The sequence below is a fragment of the Maylandia zebra genome, linkage group LG16 (genome assembly GCF_041146795.1).
Source record: "Maylandia zebra isolate NMK-2024a linkage group LG16, Mzebra_GT3a, whole genome shotgun sequence".
Taxonomy (NCBI): Eukaryota; Metazoa; Chordata; class Actinopteri; order Cichliformes; family Cichlidae; genus Maylandia; species Maylandia zebra.
Genome location: NC_135182.1, coordinates 779,318 through 803,941, shown reverse-complemented (window position 1 = coordinate 803,941; position 24,624 = coordinate 779,318). Strand labels below are relative to the sequence as shown.

The 24,624-nt window shown below is 43.3% G+C and overlaps 1 protein-coding gene and 1 long non-coding RNA gene across 3 annotated transcripts; both read left to right on the top strand.

Moving 5' to 3' along the window:
* Positions 1-12,845: 12,845 nt before the first annotated feature.
* On the top strand, positions 12,846-15,249 carry LOC143413033 (uncharacterized). Of its 2 annotated transcripts, XR_013093590.1 has the most exons (5): positions 12,846-12,979; positions 13,512-13,558; positions 13,928-14,020; positions 14,653-14,786; positions 14,872-15,249. It is a non-coding gene; the product is annotated as an uncharacterized LOC143413033 (long non-coding RNA). The 2 variants fall into 2 exon arrangements; XR_013093589.1 differs by lacking the exon at positions 14,872-15,249 and having other exon boundaries at positions 14,653-14,809.
* Positions 15,250-21,666: 6,417 nt separating this feature from the next.
* On the top strand, positions 21,667-22,480 carry LOC143413003 (uncharacterized). Its single transcript, XM_076875090.1, has one exon. The coding sequence runs from the start codon at positions 21,679-21,681 to the stop codon at positions 22,423-22,425; it is 747 nt and encodes a 248-aa protein (XP_076731205.1). The 5' UTR covers positions 21,667-21,678; the 3' UTR covers positions 22,426-22,480.
* Positions 22,481-24,624: the final 2,144 nt, after the last annotated feature.

Below are 24,624 nucleotides of genomic sequence, written 5' to 3'. Positions count from 1 at the left end.
GGTAGACCAGTAATCACAAGGGCCCTTCCAATAAGTGTGTTAGGGGTAGCAAAGCTTCTGATTATTACACTCTATATCTACCATTGGATTGTAACCTACCCAAACATCATATCCCCGCCATGAACTACTTAAGCCTTTACATTTAATGACAGCACAAAGATCGAATGTATACGAAGTAGTGGACCCTTTAACGTAGTCCAGCTCTATACCGCCATAGTAATCCAAACACTCATCAGATTTACCTGTTTTGCTGCGTTTGGTTCGCTCCGCCGTGGCCTGTGAAGGGGGTATCCCCGGAGTGGACTCAGATCTGTCTCTGGGCAATTCACTTTCAAGAAAAATCACAGTTACAATTACGACAGTTATCACTCCTAACACTACCATTGCTCTCCAATTTCCCCATAACCCCATTTTGGTTGTTTCTCTCATCCCTTTTCTGTCCAATGTAATTTCACTTGTTCTTTTTTTGTTTTGTTTTGTTTGTTGTTGTTTTTTTTAAAAAAAACCTTTATCTTCTGAGTCGGGTGATTCTCTGTTGCTCTTCTTTCTTCAACTTCTGGGGTAGACTACCCTTCAGTCGTTGCATGGATGAGGGATTTATTCTGTCCCTGGGCTGGGATCCATGTGGGGGGTCTCAGCCGAGTTCCCCCTCTTTTCCTTTGCAGAGAGTCTTTCCGAGCTCTTAGGCTCTTCCGCTACAGCACACTGGCTCCAGTGGTACCAGGTTTTCTTTCTTTCGTTTGTAGACCTTCAGCCACACCCACTTTGCCTCTGGCACTGTCTGCTCCTGTCCTTGGCCTGCAGTCACCTGTGATGCAAAACTTAAGACAAGAGCTTTTAGTGTTTTAAATTGCTTTAAATGTTCAAATGTAGGCATTTCTTGTCTTAAAGCTGGCACCCCTGCAGTGGGGCCAGGAAATTGTCTCCCAGTGAACAACTCATAAGGAGTAAACCCGGTGGACTGATTTACTGAGCATCTAATGCTCATGAGTAGGGATGGGTACCGGTGTCCGGTGCCATCATGGCACCGGTTCTGACATAAACGGTAGTAACCAGACCGAAAAGCACCGCACATTTCGGTGCTTTATTTCGGTGCTTTTTTTTTGCTGAGCTGTGATACACTTCTATTCAAATTCAAATTCAAATTTTATTTGTCACACACACACAACCATACACAGTATGACATGGGGGTGAAATGCTTGTAGCTGTACAATGCCCGACCATTAAATGACAGAAGAAAAGTTCTACAATATTTACAATTTACTACAAAAATTTACAAATTAACTTAGGAATTTACAGTAAAGAATGTGCAAATAGCAGAAGAGATTATAAAGATAAGGATTATAAATTATAGGAATTATAGGATTATAGGAAATGTGTGGTGGTGCGTGTGGTGACGTGTGTGAGAGTCCAGTCTTATAGTGACGTGTTTGGGAGAGTCCAGTCCTACACCTGGTTCAGGCCCCGAATAGCCTGGGGGAAGAAGCTCCTCTTCATTCTCTCTGTTTTGGCCTTAAGGGAGCGAAAGCGCTTCCCAGACCTCAACAGTGAGAAGAGTCCATTGTTGGGATGGGAGAGGTCCATCATAATCTTCTTAGCTTTGGACTTGCACCGCTTGGTGTAGATGGACAGCAGGTCAGGGAGCTCTGATTGAATGATGCGTTCTGCCGAGCGCACCACCCTTTGCAGATCTCGTCTGTCCTGCTTGGTGCTGTTCCCAAACCAGGTGCAGATGTTTGCCGTCAGGACGCTCTCGATGGTGCAGGAGTAGAAGTTCTTGAGCACCTTCAGTGGCAGATGGAAGTCTCTAAGTCTTCTGAGGAAGAAGAGACGCTGACGGGCTTTCTTAACCAGGTTGTTGATGTGACAGGACCATGACAGGTCCTGAGTGATGTGGACACCCAGGTATCGGAAACTGTCCACTCTCTCCACTGGCGTGCCACTGATGATGAGGGGTTTGTAATTCCTCGCCTGCTTTGTAGTGACGTCCACGATCAGCTCCTTAGTCTTGCTGATGTTTAGGAGGAGGTTATTCTCCTGGCACCAGGTCTCCAGGTTCCTAATCTCCTCCAGGTAGGCCGTCTCGATGTTGTCGGAGATCAGGCCCACAACAGCAGTGTTGTCAGCAAACTTGACAATGGAGGTGGTGTCGGATGTGGCTACACAGTCATAAGTGTACAGTGAGTACAGCAGGGGGCTTAAAACACAGCCCTGAGGCACTCCAGTGCTGAGTGAGATGGAGGGGGAGACTTGTTTTCCCACCTTCACTGATTGGGGTCTGTCTGTGAGGAAGTTGAGGATCCACTGACACAGTGATGAGCTGAGTCCTAGATCCGTCAACTTGGTGAAAAGCTTAGAGGGAATTATTGTGTTGAATGCTGAACTGTAGTCCACGAACAGCATCCTAACATAATTCCCTCTGCCAGTGTCCAGGTGACTCAGGGATGTGTGGAGCAGGTGAGATATGGCATCGTCTGTGGAACGATTAGTCCGGTAAGCAAACTGAAGTGAGTCGATGGTGGCAGGAAGTGAAGAAGTGATGTGATCTCTCATCAGTCTTTCAAAACACTTCATCACAATTGAAGTCAGTGCTACTGGACGGTAGTCATTGTGGCAAGCGGGCTGTTGTTTCTTTGGAACAGGGACAATAATGGACCGTTTGAAGCACGTGGGAACCACAGCTTGGGCCAGGGAGAGGTTGAAGATCTCCGTGAACACCGGTGCTAGTTGATCAGCGCAGGCTCTAAGGACCCGGCCAGGGATTGCATCTGGTCCTGCTGCCTTCCTGGTGTTCACCCTCCTGAAGGTGTTCCTCACGGCATGCTCTGTGATGACGAATGCATTTTCTTCACTGGTGCACTCCGAGCGCGCGCAGCCGTTTGTTGTTTTAATTGCTGCGGCGTCGAAGCGAGCATAAAACGTGTTCAGCTCATCAGCCAGTGAAGCATCGGCATTCATCATTGAAGAAGCTGGTCGTTTATAGTCCGTTATAGTCCGCAGTCCTTTCCACAGGCTCCTAGAGTCGCACTGTCGTAGCTGTGACTCTAGTTTTTCCCCGTAGCTCCGCTTTGCCTTTCGGACCGCGCTGCGCACGTTGTAGGACGCAGCCTTGTATAGGTCCATATTACCGGAGACAAGCCCTTCATTGTAGGCAGCGGTGCGTGATCTCAGAGCGTCGCGGATGTTTTTATTCACCCACGGCTTCTGGTTGGGAAACGTTCGGATGATAGTTCTTTCTGCTGTGTCGTCCGCTAGTTTCCCGATAAATCCCACAACCGCTTCCGTAAACATGTTGATGTCATCAGAGCTGCACCGAAACATGTCCCAGTCTGCGTCATCCAGTGCGTCCTGCAGGAATGATGATGATGATGATGCTGCAGCAGCCGTTCTTCTCTGCATGAATAGCTTAATGTTGTTCGTGTGTAATTTACGTTGAGGAGGCTAACCACGTTATTACATTAATGCATGTAAGGTGAACTAGCAAACACCGTCGTAGTTACATGCGGCTGTCTTCTTGTTTGATGGCAGATACTCCCTTCACCCTGGCCAAAAAGGCTAAAATGACCAAAGAAAAAGTGGAAAACAGTTAAACATGAGAGGTTTTTGGACAAAGTTTGTGTTTTTTCCATTGTTTAAGCACTGCTTCCAGCCAAGAGTGATACCATATATGCCCCATAGCTGCAGAAAAGGCTAACATTGTTATCTTTTTACAAAAAACAGCTGAACATGAGAGGTTTTTGGACCAATTTTGTGTTCTCCATTCTTTAAGCACCGGTTTGAGCACCGTTTGAGCACCCGCACCGTTTCAAAAGTACCGATTTGGCACCGGTATCGGATAAAACCTAAACGATACCCATCCCTACTCATGAGTGCTATTGGTAACGCATCAACCCGATCCATTTTAGTCTGTGCACAGATCTTAGCCAATTTATTTTTTAAATTTTGATTCATTCGCTCAACCTTACCTTGAGACTGTGGATGATAAACTGTCCCAAACCTGTGTTGCAACCCTAACATGGATTCCACTTCCTGCAAATGTTTATTCTTAAAATGTGTCCCATTATCTGATCTAATTCTCTCTGGGAATCCATGCCAGGGAATATAATGATTTACCAAACACTTAATGACTGTGGTGCTGTCTTCTCTCTGGGCTGGCCACGCCTCTGGCCACCCTGTCAAACTATCCACACATACCAGCAGGTATCTAAAACCCCTCACTGGTGTCACCATGTCTGTGTAGTCAATCACTATTTCCTGGCCCGGCCTCTGTGTCAGGGGAAACTTACCATCTCTGGTTTCACTGTAGGTTTAGGACTGTGATGGCCACAGATAAGGCAGGTTCGCACATGTTCCCTCAACATGTCCTTCAGGAATGGGTGCCACCAATGACAGAGATTCCTCTCCATCTGGGCCACACCCACATGCCCAAGGCCATGAGCCTCTCTAATCTTCTTCTCTGCCAAATCTGCAGTCAACACTGGTCTTCCATGTGGCCCCCTCCAAATGTTGCTTACCTTTATGGCTCCTATCTCTTTCCAGAGTGACTTTTCTTCTGGAGAGGCCTTCTCTTGTTCTTTTATGATCTCTTCGCGTTCCAGCCCTGGATTTTCTTCCCAATCCATTCGCAAACTTACCATTTGTCTGATCCCCGTGTAGCCAACCACCTTTTTGCCTGCTTCATCCATTGCTCGATTACCTCGAGCAACCCAAGTGGCTGAATCATCGCGCCCCTTGCACTTTATTATTGCTACCTCCAGGGGTCCTTCCAGGGCTTCTTCCAGGGCCTTCATCTCCTTCTCATGTTTGATTGGTTGTTGATTGGTAGTGAGGAATCCAGCTCTCTTCCACTGACTCAGCTCCACATGTGCAGCTCCAAAGGCACAGGCTGAATCAGTGTAAATGTTTATCTTTTTTCCTTGAGCATATTTCAGAGCTTCAATCAGTGCAACCACCTCTGCTCTCTGCGCTGACTGCTGCCCTTCCAACTTTGCTGCTTTGATCACCTCCAGCTGCTCCCCTCTCTTACTTACCACTGCATAGCCTGCCTTGAGCCCCTCCTTCTCATCCCTAAAGCAGCAGCCATCTGTGAAGAGATCCTTTGCTCCTTCCATGGCTTCCGCTTTGAGATCTGGTCTTTTCTCTTCTCTCCAGACCGCCTGGGCGCAGGCGTGCGGTTCCCCTGACCACATTTGGTCTGCCATGTTTATCCCTTCATGTGTGAAAGTCAAATTTGGAGCCTCCAGCACTTTGCTGAGCTTCTGTTGTCTAAGTGGGGTCATGGTGAAGGCCTGTGAGTTAACATAAGCCACCACACTGTGTGTTGTTAAAACTCTCAGTGAGTGTCCTCTGACTATACAGTATGTGCTACTTTCTGGATGGCCTTTGCCACTCCAGCTACATGCTGAGTGCATGTAGGGTGCCTTTTCTCCATGTTGTCTAAACATACACTGATGTACATTAAAACCTGTCTGCCTCCCCCTTTTTTCTGAACAAAACGCCATTCAACACCCCTTTTGTTTCAGAAACATCCAAGAAGTCCCTGTTGTAATCTGGCACAGCTAAATCTACTGCACGAGAAAGGTCCTGTTTCAAAGAAATGAAGCATTGTTCAGCGTCAGTAGTCCAGTTCAACTTAGCAGTCAGGTCTCTCATTCCATGCTGCTTCACCAAATCACGCAAAGGCTTAGTGCGGCCCACATAGTCTGGAATGTAATGCCGGCTGTAGCCTGTGAGACCTAAAAAAGAAAGCATCTCTTTCACAGTCTCCGGGGAGAATGGCACTTCTATGAGCAGCCACCATCCCCACCATATGCTGTTTAACCTCTCTCCCTAAGAAAGTCACCTGTGGTCTCACCAACTGTAATTTTTCTTTACTCACTTTAAAGCCCGCCTCCGCCCGTCTCCTGAGCACGGTCATGGTGGCCTGAAAGCAAGCATCTGCCGTGGGAGCGGCAATCAGGAGGTCATCCATATTTGAACCAGAGTGCAGCCAGCCGGCATCACACACGGTTCCAACATCTGCTTCAACACTTGGTTAAAAATCCCCGGTGACAGAGCAAATCCCTGTGGCAACCGAGTATACCTTAACTGTTGACCCCTGTAAGAGAAAGAAAACATATCACGCAGAGAGTGGTGCGAAGGTAAACAAAAGAAGGCATTTGCCAGGTCAATGCATGTAAACCAACGCTGCTCTGGGGAGAGATTAGTCAATGCAGTAAATGGATTAGGAACCAGCACAGTTTTAGTTTTCAAAATTGCACTAATAGCCCGCAAATCATGAGCCGTGCGGTATTTACCTGTGCCATGCTTTTCCACTGGCAAAATGGGCGTGTTCCATTGAGACGTGGAAGGCTCCAAACCCCCCACCTTTAACCAGCTCTTTTGTTCTTTCGCCAAGTGGACCAGGGCTGCTACCCCCTGCGGTCCAACATAAATATCCCTGGTAGAGACCTGCCATGCTTTCCCCTCCAGGAATTCATGGAACAGGTCTTCATACCACTCAATATTTTCGCGATTATAAAAGAGTGTCACGTGGTATGGGTCAATGGGTGGGGCATACACCTCTAGGCCCATGACCCGCTCCAGGCGCACCCCTTCCATACCCCAGGGTGCCTCTCACACCCACCGGGCCACCACGACCTCTTGCCCTTCCTCTACCGGCCCACACATTACCTCCCCAACTGGCCATGGGTGCGCTCTGCAAACCATCATAATGTGTCCAGGGATTCATTGGATAAATATTTGGGTTCAATTCAGGTATTTTTGGCTCAGGAGGGCAGTCTTGAGCTACCATCACCTTGGGTGTTAATTTATTCTCTTTTTTCTTTTCACTTACCTTGTGTTTCGCTTCTCCCAAGTTAAGTTTAAGCAATTGTTCTTGAAGCTCCTCCAACTCCCCTTTCTTTTTATCCTTGATTTGCTTATATTTATCCAAATGATGCACCAAGTGTCTCTCCCAGCGATGTGCGTCTGCCCCTTCTAAATCAGGGTCATCTAAAAATTTTTCTCTTACCTGTTCTGGTACTCCCTCTAGCACTGCCTGTCTAAACCAAACCTGATGAAGGTCACGTGTGGAAGGGTTATAACCCGTGTTCTGCAACCACTTCTCTTTCACCTGTTCTACATAATCTCTAGAATTTTGATCAAGGTTCCACTCTAACTTAATAATGGCCGACGCATTCGGGGTTGGATATTGTTGGCGCACAGCATTCCCAATCTGCTCCTGCACTCTAAAAAAGGGTGTAGAGTCTGGTCTAGTGGTGACAGCTGCTCCAGTGCAGTAACTGTCATACACCGGCCAGCTTATTTTTTTTTTCTCCTTTGGCTCTCAGCGAAGGCGGTCGCACTTTTTCTCCTCTCCTCCTTTCCCTTATCTTCCCTGCTTAGCCTCTGTGTCCTTGTCTTGTCTCGTGTGCATTACTTTCCCTGGAACAGTCTCTCACTGTCGTTCTCTAAAACCTAAAAGAGAATTTGATAACGACTGTGTGATGACTATTGGCTGGAGGACTGTTTACTTAGCCTGATAGGGCGAAGGACACTGTCTCAGCTGAACTCTGGACACGCACACACATACACTTACACTGATAAGCACTCACTCATCCCCCTCCCTTTCCAACGCCTTCGATGCTTGTTGCCCACTGGGAACACGAGGCGGGTCCGGGCCCACGCTGGAGATGGCGCCGTTGCAGGATGGCTGCTGTGTTGCCTGGGGTTACTCCTCATCCCCTTCCCAATCCTGTGGCTTGTCATGTCTTTCACAATGTTGTGCTGTGGACATTCATGTGCTTTTTTGTGCAGAGGAGTTTTTTTTGGATTTTTTTTGTTTCCCGTTTTTGTGCTGTCCTACCATGGAAGCACAGCATGAGTGGAGGTCTCCTTTTTTTCCTCTTGTACCTTCCCGTTGTTGTGTACATTTCAGTGTTTTTCTGCAACGCTACTGATCTCCGACTTGTAACCCCATGTGATGTCTGTGTTATGTGTGTAAGGTCGGGGGGGGGGGTCCCATTTCACTGCAGGGCAACCTGCTTGTGACAAATAAAACTTTGATTGATTGATTGATTGATTGATTGATCTATGGCTCGAAAATCCCCCAAGGCGAGCTGTGTGCCTGATGTCACTTTATCAAGTTGTCTCAGCCAGCCCGCGCCTCCATCAATAATGGGTGGGAGCATCTGCGCCAGGGATGTAACATCCCCTACCCCATATGGTTTATATCTTCTCTCACCTCCTGCTGCAACCACTAGGAGCATTCCTAATGCAGAACTGGGGTGTCGCAAGACTTCCCCCTGGGGTTTTTCTGCCGCTTTCATTTGACTTCTTCTCCACATCGGATGACCTCCAAGCTCTCCTCCACTGCGAAGCCATTGCTCCTCCATCTCCTCTTTCTGTCTTCGAGATCCAAACGTGGGCCATCCTCTTGAGTCATCTTCATCCCCTCCTGCACTCTGAATCACACTACACTCATCTATATCCTCTTCCAGAGTGCCCTGTATCCAACCATCCCAGGAATCAACACCTCTTACCTTAGGTATTTGCACCTTAAGATGCACCTTCTTCCTCACATCTGGACCTAAGACTCCACTCCCTTTAGCTTTTACCTTTCGCTTCTTAAATTTTTCCCCAAATTGTTCTTCTTCGAACCGTTTACTCACCATGTCCACCAGTTTCTCTACCTCTTCGGGTAATAATTCCAGAGGAGTCCTAGCTGTTGCTCCGGCTGCACCAGACTGTTCTTCCTCTCCTTCCTCGTCCTCACCATCTTTTTGTTCCAAGTTGGTCTGAGTATGACCAGCAGGTAGCGCTGTCTTTGTAGGTCCTATTACTATGTTTTGTTGCTGCGGCTTAGGGTGGTGCTGGTCCTCATAGTCACACTCCGCCTGCCCTCCAGTTAGGCGCAGCACCGTTCCCTCTTCATTCTCCTGCCATCCTCAATACTCAATGTTGGATAATTACCACAATATGGTGGAGGACGTGCTGAAAAAGGAGGGGCTGTGGGGTGAGGGTGTGAAAGACCACCAGGTCTTAACTTACCTTCTTCTTCCACAGGTTCCCTCATCCAGTGCTCCAGTCCTTGCCAGCTGATTCCCCATACAGCCAGCCTGGCTCGTTTCTCCTCCTCCTCTTTTATTTGTTTCCTAACTCCCCTCTTCTCCAAAGTATGTGCTCCACCCAACTCTCTCCTGAGTTTCTCCTCCTTCTCCTCGGATACCTTGGCCACTTCCAATAAAACCTTTGCAAGAGAACATCGCATATCACCTTTTATTCCAGCTTGATCACATACACTCATTATTTCCTTCCCCATTTCCAGTATTTTATCATTCTTACCTGTCAAATGTCTGGTCATGGTGATCTTCAATGCTTCCCCTAATTTTGCTTTTTGCTTATCAACAGTTTTCCATTGCATTTCTCCCTCTGTTGGACTCCTCACTCCTTCTCTAATAATCTCCTCTTGCTCAGCCATTATTTTTAACTCGCCTGGAATTACGTTACTTACCACCAGATGTCGTCGTTTGTTTTCGTCGGGACCCTCCGAGCTCCTCCTTATTATTCCTCCTCCTTCCGCCCTTGTGCACCTCACAAATTATTCAAACTGCGCCACGGACTCGATACCACGGTTTCTCTTCCCCTAAAAAATATAAAACCAAATTCAACCCCCCAATTGACTTCACAGTTTGCAACAACTCGTGACACAACCTCCTGCCGCGATTTCTGCACACCACAAACACACACTTTTAGACACAAATTCTTTTTGTTACTTTAATTGACTCCCGTACTTCAGACGAGACACATACTCTAACTGCGCTTTCACACACACACGCAATCTACACACACTGCAATCAGTGGGACGAGCCAAGCAGTTGTTCTCTCACTACGAAGCAACTTGCCCCCACTCTCATGCAGGTTATCAACCACGACTAGAATCCAACACCTAGCTTTAGTTATTTAGGGCCAGAGGTGTGGACTCGAGTCACATGACTTGGACTCGAGTCAGACTCGAGTCATTAATTTTATGACTTTAGACTTGACTTGAAAAAATGTTCTAAGACTTGTGACTTGACTTGGACTTTTACACCAATGACCTGGGACTTGAATTGGACTTGAACCGGTTTACTTGAAAAGACTTGATATTTCACCCCAAATATAAAATTTAACATGCATATTATATAGAGATTGAAAATGTGACGTCATTCACGGGTAGAACCGCAAAGGATTCTGGGAACTCGTGTCAAGCGGTACTAGCGCACGCAGGCTTTCAATTAAAATCAGTTATACAGCGATAAAAAGAAACACAAAAATGTCAAGAAGCTGTTGTATTATTAACTGCAATAGCCGGTCGCATGACAGCCACGGGAAGCCGACGGGTAAAGAGATCGGTTGTTATCGGATTACCTCGTTGAGGAGAAATTGTTCAGCCATGTTTCCGAAGTAACAAAGAGGCGACTGGATTGCAGCCATTCAAAGATCAAATATAACGTCCCAGAACACTCCAGCTCACAGGTTAGTCTGCTCCAAGCATTTACACAAAGGTCAGAGTTTTGTAGTTAATGCGTCATTTTTCTTAACATAATTGGTGATATAGGTTACAAGCAAGTCTGGCGCTGAACAGAAATTGTTGCGCTATGCTCCTTTGTTTATTGTGCATGAACAGTGAATTGTCCTGACACAATATTGCGTTTCGTTTCTGTTATTATGGTACACTGACAAAAACATATACTTTTATTCACAGGATAAAACAGGTTTTTTGTATCACCAATTGCCCAGTACGATTACAGCATACAGTATTATTGTCACTGCTACATTTCTGTGATGCTACCAGAAATTATTTCCACTGCTAATTAATTACCGTTGAGCTCAAAGGTCCTATTAATAAACGGTTAAGGAATGTGTATTTATGAAGACGATTTGTGAGACTGGTAAACTTATGATACGTACGATGGTCTTTACTTTCTACACGGTGCATTTCAAGGTCCTGCACCCATCCGTCGGTAAACTGTACCTGGGCTTGTTGCAGTGACCTGAAGTTACTAAACTTCATGAGTGTATGCGCTCACTCCAAGAACCGTATAATTATAAATATGCATATAAATATGCTACGATGAGATAGCTGACTTCATCTAACTAGCAAATGTTTTCCAGGCTACGTTGGTGATGCAGTTTTTTTTTAATGATATTTTAAAAAAAATATCATTTATTTATGTATGATATTTTTGTCATGCGATTTTAAAGCCGGTCCTACAACCGCATCCAAGAATAACATGCAGCTTATCTCAGAACTGTCGGTGAAAATTATTCTTGGAGCTAGGTTTAATTGAGCTGCATTTTAAAGAGGTGCAATTTCACAATTTGTGTATATTTTCTAAGTTCACTATTTTGTCATGTGTTGAGAAAAACACAGATTTAAAAATTACATGGTCTAATATTTACATTTAGCATATAACTGCAACATGCTTTTTTTCGTTTTTTTTTTAAAGACTCGAAAGGACTTGAAATTCAAAATTTCAGACTTGTGACTTGACTCGGACTTTTACACCAGTGACTTGAGACTCGACTCTGACTTGCCTGACATTACTTGAGACTTGACTTGAGACTTGAGGATAAAGACTTGAGACTTACTTGAGACTTGCAAAACAATGACTTGGTCCCACCTCTGTTTAGGGCGCCCCCGGTACCAAGGTTACCAACCTGGCTCCTGTCCCACAGGTCCCAACAACGCGTCCGAAGATGGGTTGAGTTGCCAAACTCTCAACACACCCACGGCCCTCAGCTGCGACAAGGCCTTAAACCCCGCTTTCTAACTAATAGTAACACACGTTTCCTGCTTTAACGCACAGGGACGGATCACACACCGCCACTTTTTTCCTAATAACTAAGATGGATCACACACTGCCGTGGATGAAACACCGATTCTATTAATCCTGCTTTAACGCACTGGGACGGACGCTAGCCGCCTCTTTTTCTACTGAGTGAATTTACACTGGGTGTGCTAAGTCTCCATTTTCCGGAATGTAAAATTAAAGATCTTTTGAATTAGACCACTTTGAGCCGTGTCTCTCTTGGCCGTTGAAGAATACAAAGAATGGGATTTAATAGCACCAAGTTATTTAAAATTTTAAAAGTATACAAAAGGATTTTAAAAACGATACAGTATTTGATGGGGAGCCAGTGTAGCTTGGCTAGGGCAGGGGTGAAGTGATTATGCCTTCTGGAGCCAGTTAAGAGATGTGCTGCGGCAATTTGAACTAATTGTGTCCTTGGGCAAGACACTTTACCCTACCCTACTACTGGTGTTGGCCAGAGGGGCCGATGGCGCAATATGGCAGCGTCGCTTCTGTCAGTCTGCCCCAGGGCAGCTGTGGCTACAACTGTAGCTTGCTTCCACCAGCGTGTGAATGTGACTTGTAAAGCGCTATATAAATGCAATCCATTATTATTAGTAGTAATGAAAGTGTGGATAAGCTTTTTAAGGTCTTTATGTGGAATATAGGGCTTTGCCTTGGAAATTTGGTGTAGTTGGTAAAAACTCATTTTCACAACTGTGGAGACTTGCTTGAGGGAGCTATCCAGGACCACTCCAAGATTTCTAACGGTATAAGAGAGATGGCCTACATAGGACCCCAGTGTATCAGTTAGCTGGTTCAGGGGAATGTGACTATTAAAAACAATAATTTGTGTTTTGTTTTCACTTAGGATTACACTCAAAAAAGTGAAATTTGGTGGTTATTGCATTTACAAGACTCTAACATGTAATTTGAACACAATGAATTTATGTTTCTAAGGTGAACGTAATAAAATCATATAAGATCTACAAGAAATTTACCAACTTAGCGCCTCTTAAATTTATTCTTGTTGATATGACATGATAAAATCTAACAAGAGTGGTTAGCTGCCTTAAAGACTCGCGATATCACAAGATCACGTGAGATTCTAAACAACAAGAGGCAGGAAAGCACATGGTTTGCTTCACGGTCATCTTGGAAAGGTAAGAGTGAATCTATCTTCATCCATCTTGATGAAAATACTTTTTGCACAAAGGTATCATTAGTTTGTCGATTCTTTTCAGTTCTATTTATTCACATTTGTTTTTTTGTTTTTTAAAAAAAAAATCTGTTTGTTTATGCCATTCTAGCTAGCTAACACGTTAGTGCAAGAATATAGCACAATGTCATGCTAGCATGAGCCTAATATGAAAGACTTAGCTACTCCAAATATAGATATTGTTTATAACTTAACCTCTGCACATAAGCTAGTTTGGCTCTACCACAGAGACTGTTGTGATAAATTTACATTTTACGTGTGGGTTGTTGAAATTTGTAAGTTTGTAAGTTGCAACTGATGGACAGTGGTTTATTTAACAATTTATGTGTTTTTAGTACACTGAGGAGGAAAGACAAAACATGAACAGATATGTTTTCCTGTTTTTTAATTTTTTTGAAATTTAAAATTTTCTACTTAATAAACTTGGAGACTTGCAGTTCCCTCCTGTAAAGATAATAAATGTTTAATCTTATCAGGTGGTGAAAGGTCTGGAGAGCTGGCAGGCCAGTTCATCAAATTCATGGTGAGCTAATATTTTTCTTAAAAATTATCACATTCCCATGTTAAAAATGTAATATATTCATTTGTAGGTGACATATAGTTTTGAGACCAAGAAAACATTGCATTCTGATTTTATGTACACATCATCTAAACTTTCTTGAATTGGGGGTATGGCATGATTAAATTAATACACAAATTACAAAACAATATTAAAATGACAGACTTGTCTAAAATGCATAAATACTATTTGAAAAGATTACGACCGTAAAACAATAGCCTCTGTATTTCTCACAAATTCCTGGTAATTCAACTAAAAGTTCTTTAATCCCACTGCTAGGTCGTTGAGATGGATTTCCGTATATATTTGTTTTTCCCCCCTCTGTGTATAAAGACTGATGCTGTTGAAATCAGAAGAGAATACATCGCCAAAGGTCTTTGCGTGTACCTGAATGAAGATCCTGAGAAGCTGGTGAAGAATTGCCTGGTATGTTAACTTGCCTGTATCCTTAACTAAGGAGATGATCAAAGATAAGCTTGAACTACATAAAAGAGTTTCAGGGGATGGGGTTTTCCTATAAATTACCGTTGGCTGTAAAAAATACTTTTTAAAATAGGAAAAGTAAGAGCTTTAAGTTTCTCACTGGATACTACACACACCATTCTTAAGTGTTTTATACTATCATTATTATAATATCATTATAATAACCTCATTCATACACACATTCATACAAGATTTTTATGTAACATTTACACTTCAATGGATGTATCAGGAGCAACTTGGGGTTCAGTATGTTACCCATTGATAGTTTTAGTATCAGATTAGAGAAGCCAGGGATTAAACCAGTAGACAACTTGCTCTACCTCCTGTGCCACAGTCACCCCTATCACAAGATTTTGAAAGACAGGACATTGTTGAGGTATTGAATGAACTTCTCATGAGTCAGGAAAAATATCGGGCAGTCATTTTTGATTACATTTACATTATTATAAGGCTTTAATGAATAAAGCTTTTAGGTATTTTACATTAATGTAAAACAGATATTTACTTTTAAAACTGTTTGCAATGGACATTAGTGAGAAATCATTATCTTTTTTTTGTTTGTTTTATTGTCACAGGAAGTTGATAAAAAGCATCGCCACTGCCATAGCAGAGACAGTCTTTGGAATCTGTGTCATTCGGTCAGAGGGTGCGGAGCCTGGCGATGACCCTCAGGATGTTGTGATTGTTCTAGAGGGGGTGGAAGTGATGGGTGAGTTGGGCAATGTAGTTTTTGCAGTGATAATGTTGCTTGGTCTGGTCTATTCACTGAACCTGAGCTACCCTCTGGAACTCAGGTACACCTTTGAGGTCCTGCAGAAGATTCTTATGGAATTAGATGCACACGAACTATCCAACAGCACACAAAGTACAGGTTCTCAAAACACTATTTTCTCGTTGAGAAATGTTCCCATTACAACAGCTACACCATGTATCTGGACCATGAACCTAAAATTATTGCAGATATTTTCTTTTTTGAAAGTGCATCTGTTGACCTTCAAAGTAGTTGTATTGGTCATCGGAAAATCACCTGCTTCAGCCATTCATTGTTGTTAAAAAATTGTTTTAACAGGTTAACTTTCCACTTTGTCCACTACTTTTTTTCTGTTATGTAACTTGTACTTGCATTTCATGTATTCATTATACATTATGTGAAATTTGCTATAAATTCAATAAATTGGAGAAAACAAAAAGATGTGTATGACAAATTTTTATTTACCTTTTAGATGTAATAGTGAAATGTATGTTAACCAGACTCTAGACTTTGTTAAATGCTCCAAAAAATTACTCTTTAAATTAACTTAAAATAATCATGGAAAGAATTTCCATGTGATTAAATTGCTTTCTATTAGCATTAAAGACTTGTGTTGGAATAACTTAATTTGTATGAGTTGGTTCAACTCAATTAACTTAAGCTGGGACCAAATTTAGTAAATTAGTTGGAGAAAACCTACTGAATTGAGTTGGAACAAAACTCTTTAAGTTGGATCAACACTATTAAAATATATTGGATCAAAATGCAGTAAATACGTTGATTCATCAATCTTTAATTAAGTTGGTCCAACTTGAGTGCATTAAGTTGGAGTAACAGAATTGCATAATGCTAAAATAAAGCAATTTAATCACGTGGAAATTCTTTCCATGATTTTTTTATGTTCATTTAAAGAGTTATTTATTTGAGTGTAGAGAGTTCAATAGAGGAGCTACTGTTAACACGTGGGACTGATAGGATTTGACCTGCAGTGCTTCTCAGGTTTGCTTATTTTATCAGTGTTAGCAGGGAAGACACCTGGAAAGTTTTGAGGTATGTAGGACTGAGCAAGTCCCGTCAGCTCCATCTGAACTGTACATTATCTACTGGGTAAGACTCATAGTACATATAGGAGGGCCAGGAGCGATAAAATAAAATGCCATTAAATACAAGTTTCCTTTAATTTCTGAGGAATATTACAATAGATCTGGATGAAACTTGGTCCAGAGGTACAGTAGGAGTCCCAGAGGAAGAATGTGTTGAAAGTTGGACATCAACTATTGAGGAAGATTTTTAATGAATTTTTGAAATTGACACAATTCTATTGTGTTGACTGTATTGCATTGAATACATGTTTCCTTGAATTTCTGAGAAATATTACAGTAGATCTGGATGAAACCTGGTCCAGTGGTACAGTAGGTGTCAACTATTAAGGAAGAATTTTAATGATTTTTTTGAAAATACAAAAAATACAATAAAAGTGTATTGACTGTATTGCATTGAATATAAATGCCCTTTAATTTCTGAGGAATATTACAGTAGATCTGCATGAAATGTGGCCCAGAGGTACAGTAGGTGTTCCAGAGGGGGAATGTGTTGAAAGTTGGGCCTCAACTATTAAGGATGATTTTAAATGAAATTTTGAAAATGACATAATTATACTGTATTAAATTGATTATAAATGTTCTTCAATTTTTGAAGAATATTACAGTAGATCTGGATGAAACCTGGCCCAGAGGTTCAGTAGGTGTTCCAGAGGAGGATTGTGTTGAAATCTGGACATCAACTATCAAGAATGCTAAAATGCTAAAAATGACAGCCTCAACATGGCATTTAATCTGTTATTAGACTCAATTGGCTTCTCCCAAAATGTAAAAGAACCCACCCACCACTTTAATCACACTCTAGATCTTGTTTTAACATATGGCATAGAAACTGAACATTTAACAGTGTTTCCTGAAAACCCTCTCCTGTCTGATCATTTCCTGATAACATTTACATTTACAATAATTGATCACACAGCGGTGGAGAGTAGACTTTATCAAAGTAGATGTCTTTCTGAAAGCGCTGTAACTAAGTTTAAGAATATAATCCACCCACTGTTATCATCTTCAATGCCCTGTACCAACACAGAGCAGAGCAGCTATCTGAACACTACCCCAACAGAGGTCGATTATCTTGTTAATAATTTCACCTCCTCACTACGTACGACTCTGGATACTGTAGCTCCTGTGAAAACTAAGGTCTCTAATCAGAAGTATTTGACTCCGTGGTATAATTCTCAAACACGTAGCCTAAAGCAGATGACTCGTAATCTGGAGAGGAAATGGCGTGTCACAAATTTAGAGGATCATCATTTAGCCTGGAGAAATAGTTTGCTGCTTTATAAGAAAGCCCTCCGCAAAGCCAGAACATCTTACTATTCATCACTGATTGAAGAAAATAAGAACAACCCCAGGTTTCTCTTCAGCTCTGTAGCCAGGCTGACAAAACGTCAGAGCTCTTGTGAGCCAACCATCCCTTTAACGTTAACTAGTAATGACTTCATGAACTTCTTCACAAATAACATTTTTATCATTAGAGAAAAAATTACCAGTAATCATCCCACAGATGTAATATTATCTACAGCTACTTTCAGTACCATTGATCAGAATCAGAATCAGAATCAGAATACTTTATTGATCCCTGGGGGAAATTATTTTTTGTTACAGTGCTCCATTTTAAACCAACATTAAGACAAGACAGACAATACGCTAACTAAGAATAGTACAATATATACATATATATACATACATACATACATAAGTCACTCATAAATAAATATTTGGAAAAGAAACATGTGTAGCTGTAGCAGCAAACAGTGTGTTAAGTGGATGCATTGTACAGGGAGATGGCCACAGGCAGGAATGATTTCCTGTGTCGTTCAGTGGTGCTTTTCGGTAATCTCAGTCTCTCACTGAACGAGCTCCTGTGACTGACCAACATGTCATGGAGTGGGTGGGAGGTGTTATCCAACATTGTCTTTATCTTGGACAGCATCCGCCTCTCCGACACCACCTTGAGGGAGTCCAGCTCCATCCCCACAACATTGCTGGCCTTACGGATCAGTTTATTAAGTCTGTTGGCATCTGCGACCCTCAGCCTGCTCCCCCAGCATGCAACAGCATAGAGGATCGCACTGGCCACCACAGACTCATAGAAAATCCTCAGCATTTTCTGGCAGATGTTGAAGGACCTCAGTCGCCTCAAAAAATAGAGACGACTCTGGCCCTTCCTGTAAAGTGCTGTGGTGTTTTTAGCCCAGTCCAGTTTATTGTCAATGTGTACTCCAAGGTATTTATAGTCCTCCACAATGTCAACACTGACCCCCTGGATTGAAACAGGGGTCAAGTGTTTCCTGGTCTTCCTGAAGTCCACGATCAGTTCCTTGGTCTTTGCCACGTTGAGCTGCAGATGATTCTGCTCACACCACGTGACAAAGGAGTCGACCACAGCCCGGTACTCTGTCTCATCATCCCTGCTGATGCATCCAACCACCGCAGAGTCATCAGAAAACTTCTGAAGATGGCAGGTCTCTGTGCAGTGGCTGAAGTCTGTGGTGTAGAGGGTGAAGAGGAAGGGGGAGAGGACAGTCCCCTGTGGTGCCCCTGTGTTGCTAATCACCTTGTCAGACACACACTGTGGGAGACGTACATATTGTGGTCTTCCTGTCAGGTAATCAACAATCCAGGACACCAGAGAAGCATCCACCTGCATCGCTGCTAACTTATCACCCAGGAGGGTCGGCCTGATGGTGTTGAAAGCACTGGAAAAGTCAAAAAACATGACCCTCACAGTGCTCGCCGGCTGGTCCAGATGGGTGTAGACACGATTGAGCAGGTAGATGATGGCGTCCTCAGTTCCGAGACGAGGCTGATAAGCGAACTGAAGGGGATCCAGATGTGGTCTTACTATGGGTCGCAGCTGGTCCAGGATGAGCCTTTCCAGGGTCTTCATGATGTGGGAGGTCAGTGCCACGGGCCTGTAATCCTGGGGGCCACTGGGACGAGGCGTCTTTGGTACAGGGACGAGGCATGATGTCTTCCACATCACCGGGACCCTCTGCAGACTCAGACTCAGCATAAACAGTTTATGAAAGACTCCACACAGCTGGGGGGCACAGGCCTTGAGGACAAGGGGACTCACTCCGTCTGGTCCAGCAGACTTGCCTGAGTGAAGTCTCCTCATTTGCATCTCAACCTGGTATTGAGTGAAGGTGATGGGTGGGGGAGGGGTGTCAGGAATCTCACAGGAGGCAACATGTGAAGAGAGAGGCTGGCACAGTGGTGTGGCTCTGGATTCCAGGCTGACTGCAGGTGAGGTTGTGGGGGTGGGAGCAGACACTGTGGTGTCGAATCTATTGAAAAACAGATTCAACTCGTCGGCTCTATTCTCACCTCCCTCAGCTCCCCTGCTGTTGGTTGGCCTGAATCCAGTGATGGTCTTCATGCCCCTCCACACCTCTCTCATGCTGTTCTGCTGGAGTTTCCACTCCAGCTTCCTCCTGTAATTGTCCTTAGCCTCTCTGATCTTGTCCTTTAGTAACACCTGGACCTTCCTCACCTCCTCTTTGTTGCCCCCTCTGAAAGCCCTCTTCTTGTTGTTGAGGAGGGCTTTGATGTCCTTAGTCACCCACGGCTTGTTATTTGGGTAACAATGAACAGTCTGAGCTGGAACAATGGAGTCGGTGCAGAAAGTTATGTAGCCTGTGATACACTCAGTAAGCCCATTGATGTCCTCGGCGTGAGGCTCACAGAGTGTTTCCCAGTCGGTCACCTCGAAACAGCCCTGTAGTTCCGCTATTGCCTCCTCTGACCACCTCCTAACAGTCCTGGTGGTCACAGGTTCCCTCCTCACAATTGGCACATAGCGGGGGGTGAGGTGAATCAGGTTATGATCTGACCTACCAAGTGGGGGGAGGGAGGAGGAGCTGTATGCATCCTTGACGTTAGCATACAGTAAGTCTAAAGTTTTCTCTCCCCTGGTGGGACAGTCCACATATTGTTTGAATGTTGGTAGTGTATTGTCCAGTGATACATGGTTGAAGTCACCCGAGATCACAATAAAGGCACTCGGGTGCTGAGTCTGTAGCCGAGCTATGGCAGAGTGGATAGTGTCACATGCAGCTGTGGGGTTAGCAGAGGGGGGAACATAAACAGCCACCAAGATGACGTGAGAGAATTCCCTGGGTAAATAATACGGCCTGAGTCCAACAGCACACAGTTCAGTGTCCGGGCAACAAATCCTTTCTTTGATTGTTATGTTGGCAGGGTTACACCACCGGTTGTTAACTAAAACAGCAAGCCCACCTCCTTTACGCTTACCGCTAGCGATGCTGTCCCTGTCCGCCCGAACAGTGTGGAAGCCTTCCACGGAAGCATTCTCATCGGGAATGACCTGGTGCAGCCATGATTCGGTGAAACACATCAGGCTACACTCTCGGTATTCCCTCTGACTCCGTACCAGTGCTGAGAGCTCGTCGATTTTACTTGCCAACGATCGCACATTTCCCATCACGATAGACGGCAGACACGGTTTAAACCTCCTCCTCGCTTCGAGCCTCCGCTGTCTCACCGTCACCTTTTTTCTTCTCTTCTGTCCTTGACCTCTGCATCCCCGATGTGTTTTCCTCCAAATTTCAGCTGGTACTTCTGCGGGCACTTCTGCGGGCCTGGCCAGCGAGCCGGCCGGCATCAGGGCGATCAGCTGATCTCTGGAGTAGACAGTCCGTGCGTGTAGGAGATGTGCCGCGGTCCCGTTCCATGATAAAAGTAACAGTTCCACGGCCACCAGAAGAACAAAAACTCTCTCAATCCACATGATTGAGTAAGAGATAGAAAACGGAGGAAAATACAAGTCAGAAAAAAAAAAGAATACGTAAGAAAAAAGAGCTAAACTAAGAGAAAAGCAGGAGCGACTGTAACAGGCTGCACGCTGGTTGGCGCATGCGCACAAGAAAAAAAAAAAAAAAAAAAAAAAAAAAAAAAAAGTTAAGTTAAGTTAGATGTTAAGTTAGACTCTTTTTCTCCAATTGATCTTTCTGAGTTAACTTCAATAATTACTTCCTCCAAATCATCAACGTGTCTTTTAGACCCCATTCCTACAAAACTGCTCAAAGAAGTCCTGCCATTAATTAATTCTTCGATCTTAAATATGATCAACCTATCTCTAATAATCAGCTATGTACCACAGGCCTTCAAGCTGGCTGTAGTTAAACCCAGCAGTCTTAGCTAATTATAGGCCAATCTCCAACCTTCCTTTCATATCAAAAATCCTTGAAAGAGTAGTTGTCAAACAACTAACAGATCATCTGCAGAGGAATGGTTTATTTGAAGAGTTTCAGTCAGGTTTCAGAGCTCATCACAGCACAGAAACAGCTTTAGTGAAGGTTACAAATGATCTTCTTATGGCCTCTGACAGTGGACTCATCTCTGTGCTTGTCCTGCTAGACCTTAGTGCAGCATTCGATACTGTTGACCATAATATCCTATTAGAGCGATTAGAACATGCTGTAGGTATTACAGGTACTGTGCTGCAGTGGTTTGTATCATATCTATCTAATAGACTCCAGTTTGTGCATGTAAATGGAGAGTCCTCTTCACACACTGAGGTTAATTATGGAGTTCCACAGGGTTCAGTGCTAGGACCAATTCTGTTTACATTATACATGCTTCCCTTAGGCAGCATCATTAGAAGACATAGCATACATTTTCACTGCTATGCCGATGACACCCAGCTCTATCTGTCCATGAAGCCAGATAACACACACCAATGAGTTAAACTGCAGGAATGTCTTAAAGACATAAAGACCTGGATGGCCGCTAACTTTCTGCTTCTTAATTCAGATAAAACTGAGGTTATTGTACTCGGCCCTGAAAATCTTAGAAATATGGTATCTAACCAGATTCTTACTCTGGATGGCATTACCTTGGCCTCCAGTAACACTGTGAGGAACCTTGGAGTCATTTTTGACCAGGACATGTCCTTCAAAGCACATATTAAACAAATATGTAAGACTGCTTTCTTCCATTTGTGCAACATCTCTAAAATTAGAAATATCCTGTCTCAGAGTGACGCTGAAAAACTAGTTCATGCATTTATTACTTCCAGGCTGGACTACTGTAATTCATTATTATCAGGATGTCCAAAAAACTCACTGAAAAGCCTTCAGCTAATCCAAAATGCTGCAGCAAGAGTCCTGACAGGGACTAGAAAGAGAGAGCATATTTCTCCTGTTTTGGCTTCCCTTCATTGGCTTCCTGTTAAATCCAGAATTGAATTCAAAATCCTGCTCCTCACATACAAGGTCTTAAATAATCAGGCCCGATCTTATCTTAATGACCTTGTAGTACCATATCAGCCTATTAGAGCACTTCGCTCTCGCTCTGCAGGCCTACTTGTTGTTCCTAGAGTATTTAAAAGTAGAATGGGAGGCAGAGCCTTCAGTTTTCAGGCCCCTCTTCTGTGGAACCAGCTTCCAGTTTGGATTCGGGAGACAGACACTATCTCTACTTTCAAGATTAGGCTTAAAACTTTCCTTTTTGCTAAAGCATATAGTTAGGGCTGGACCAGGTGACCCTGAATCCTCCCTTAGTTATGCTGCAATAGACGTAGGCTGCCGGGGGATTCCCATGATGCATTGAGTTTTTCCTTTCCAGTCACCTTTCTCACTCACTATGTATTAACAGACCTCTCTGCATTGAATCATATCTGTTATTAACCTCTGTCTCTCTTCCACAGCATGTCTTTTATCCTGTCTTCCTTCTCTCACCCCAACCGGTCGCAGCAGATGGCCGCCCCTCCCTGAGCCTGGTTCTGCCGGAGGTTTCTTCCTGTTAAAAGGGAGTTTTTCCTTCCCACTGTCGCCAAAGTGCTTGCTCATAGGGGGTCATATGATTGTTGGGTTTTTCTCTGTATCTATGAAGCGGCTTGAGGCGACTTTTGTTGTGATTTGGCGCTATATAAATAAAATTGAATTGAATTGAATTGAATTGAATGATTTTTAATGAATATTTCAATATGCAACCAAACTGTCCCGATGGCTGTATTGGGCTATCCCATTGCAATTTGTGTGGGCGCGTGCGTGTGTGATTGTTCGCATGCGCGCACGTGTGCGTGGGTCTAGGCTTTCGATCGGGAAATAACGAGAAAAGGCGCTACCGTAAATATTGGTGTAGAAGCGCAAGAAAATTCATGCGGCGGATAAGAAGCGGCTGGCTTGACCATGGCTCACAAATGACGGCTCACTTAACCGCGGTCATTAATTCCCTCTGATGTTTGCTGTTTTGCTTCCACCACGATAAAAATCAAACTTCATGCACAGCTCACTGTGTGTACTTCAAGAACAGCTTCCCATCTCAAATCTCTGTTTTCTGCATTATTCATTTACTCATTATTACCCACCAGTCTACCATTGTTTACAGCGCTGTCGGCCGCTGTGTTTTTTTTTTTTCTTTTCTTACTTAAATGTCCTTGGACAAGAAAGCCTAATTTCTGCTGTTCAATACTGAAGAAATTTAAACTTTTTAAGATTATGCAAAATTTCAGAATATTTTTAAGGTTATCTGCTTTAAAAAGCCAGGCCAGGAAAAGCTCCTTCATGTTTTTCTGTGTTTTATTCTCAGTTACTTTGACACAAGGCATCTGCTGTGATGTTACACCTATGATAAAGTCTCACAGTATCAGTACTGATAAATGATCAGAAATATAAATTTCTGACTATCTCAGGCAAAATTGAATCGAATTGGGACCTTGTGAATTGGAATCGAATGGATTATAGAAATCAGTGATGATACCCAGCCCTAGTGAGCAGCATAGGCCCGACAGAGTGGATGCAGCTGTGGGTAAAAAGAAAAGATGAAAAGAACTGTTGATACAATTTTTGTTAAGGCCTGATCCGTAGACAGTGCTCTGACATGGAGCCATCAGTCTCTGAACGCTGAAAAATCACAGTGTATCCAGAAAACACATTATATGCTGTGATAAATGCACTGCCCAAGAGTCCCCTCTCGCCACTGCCTTTCAGCGGCAGGCAGCCGCAAACAGGTTGTCAGAGGAGGCCAATGTGATGATTAAGTTTAACATTGTCTACAATGTTGCCAAAGAGTGCCAAAGCACTTTAAGCACAAGCACTTTTTCAGTAACTTATCTTTTTTGTAGAAATGTGCTCCAAATAAATAACTCTTTGTTGACAAGTTTGTTAATTAATTGTTTACAAATGAATATTGTCTATATAGACCGCAATTTCCCCCCAAAAAAGTGCACATGTAAAACTGTGGTGTTGAGCGTTGCGATTGACCAGTGTAACCGTGGCAAAAAGTTAGTCTAGAGCCTTACATAAGCATAATATATTTATAATAACCAATCATTTTTATCTCTAAATAGTCAAATCCAGATCATACAAACAAATAAATTAGTTGAATATGTCAACACTTGATGACAGTATGCATTCTATTGCTCACTATCACAATTATTATGTAAATAATGATATCGCGGTAGCCCGTCGTGTTTCCTTTTAAGCTTATGCTATTTTTTTTCTTTCAAGAACAATGCAGCAATTTTATTTATTTAGAGAAGACTTTCAGAGCATGTCACAAATAATTGCAAGTGCATTACAATGGATTGACAAATATTGATATCAAGAATATAGTACAGAAAGAAACATCGTATGGCTCCCACAGGACCCAGGATGATTAATCAAAGATTATATGAAGAGATTAAATACTGAGAGAGGCTGGATATACAGCAGAAACTGACATCA

Bases quoted from the DNA above. Each gene is read 5' to 3' on its own strand.
- LOC143413003 (XM_076875090.1), top strand. From the start codon at position 21,679: ATGGCCGCTAACTTTCTGCTTCTTAATTCAGATAAAACTGAGGTTATT.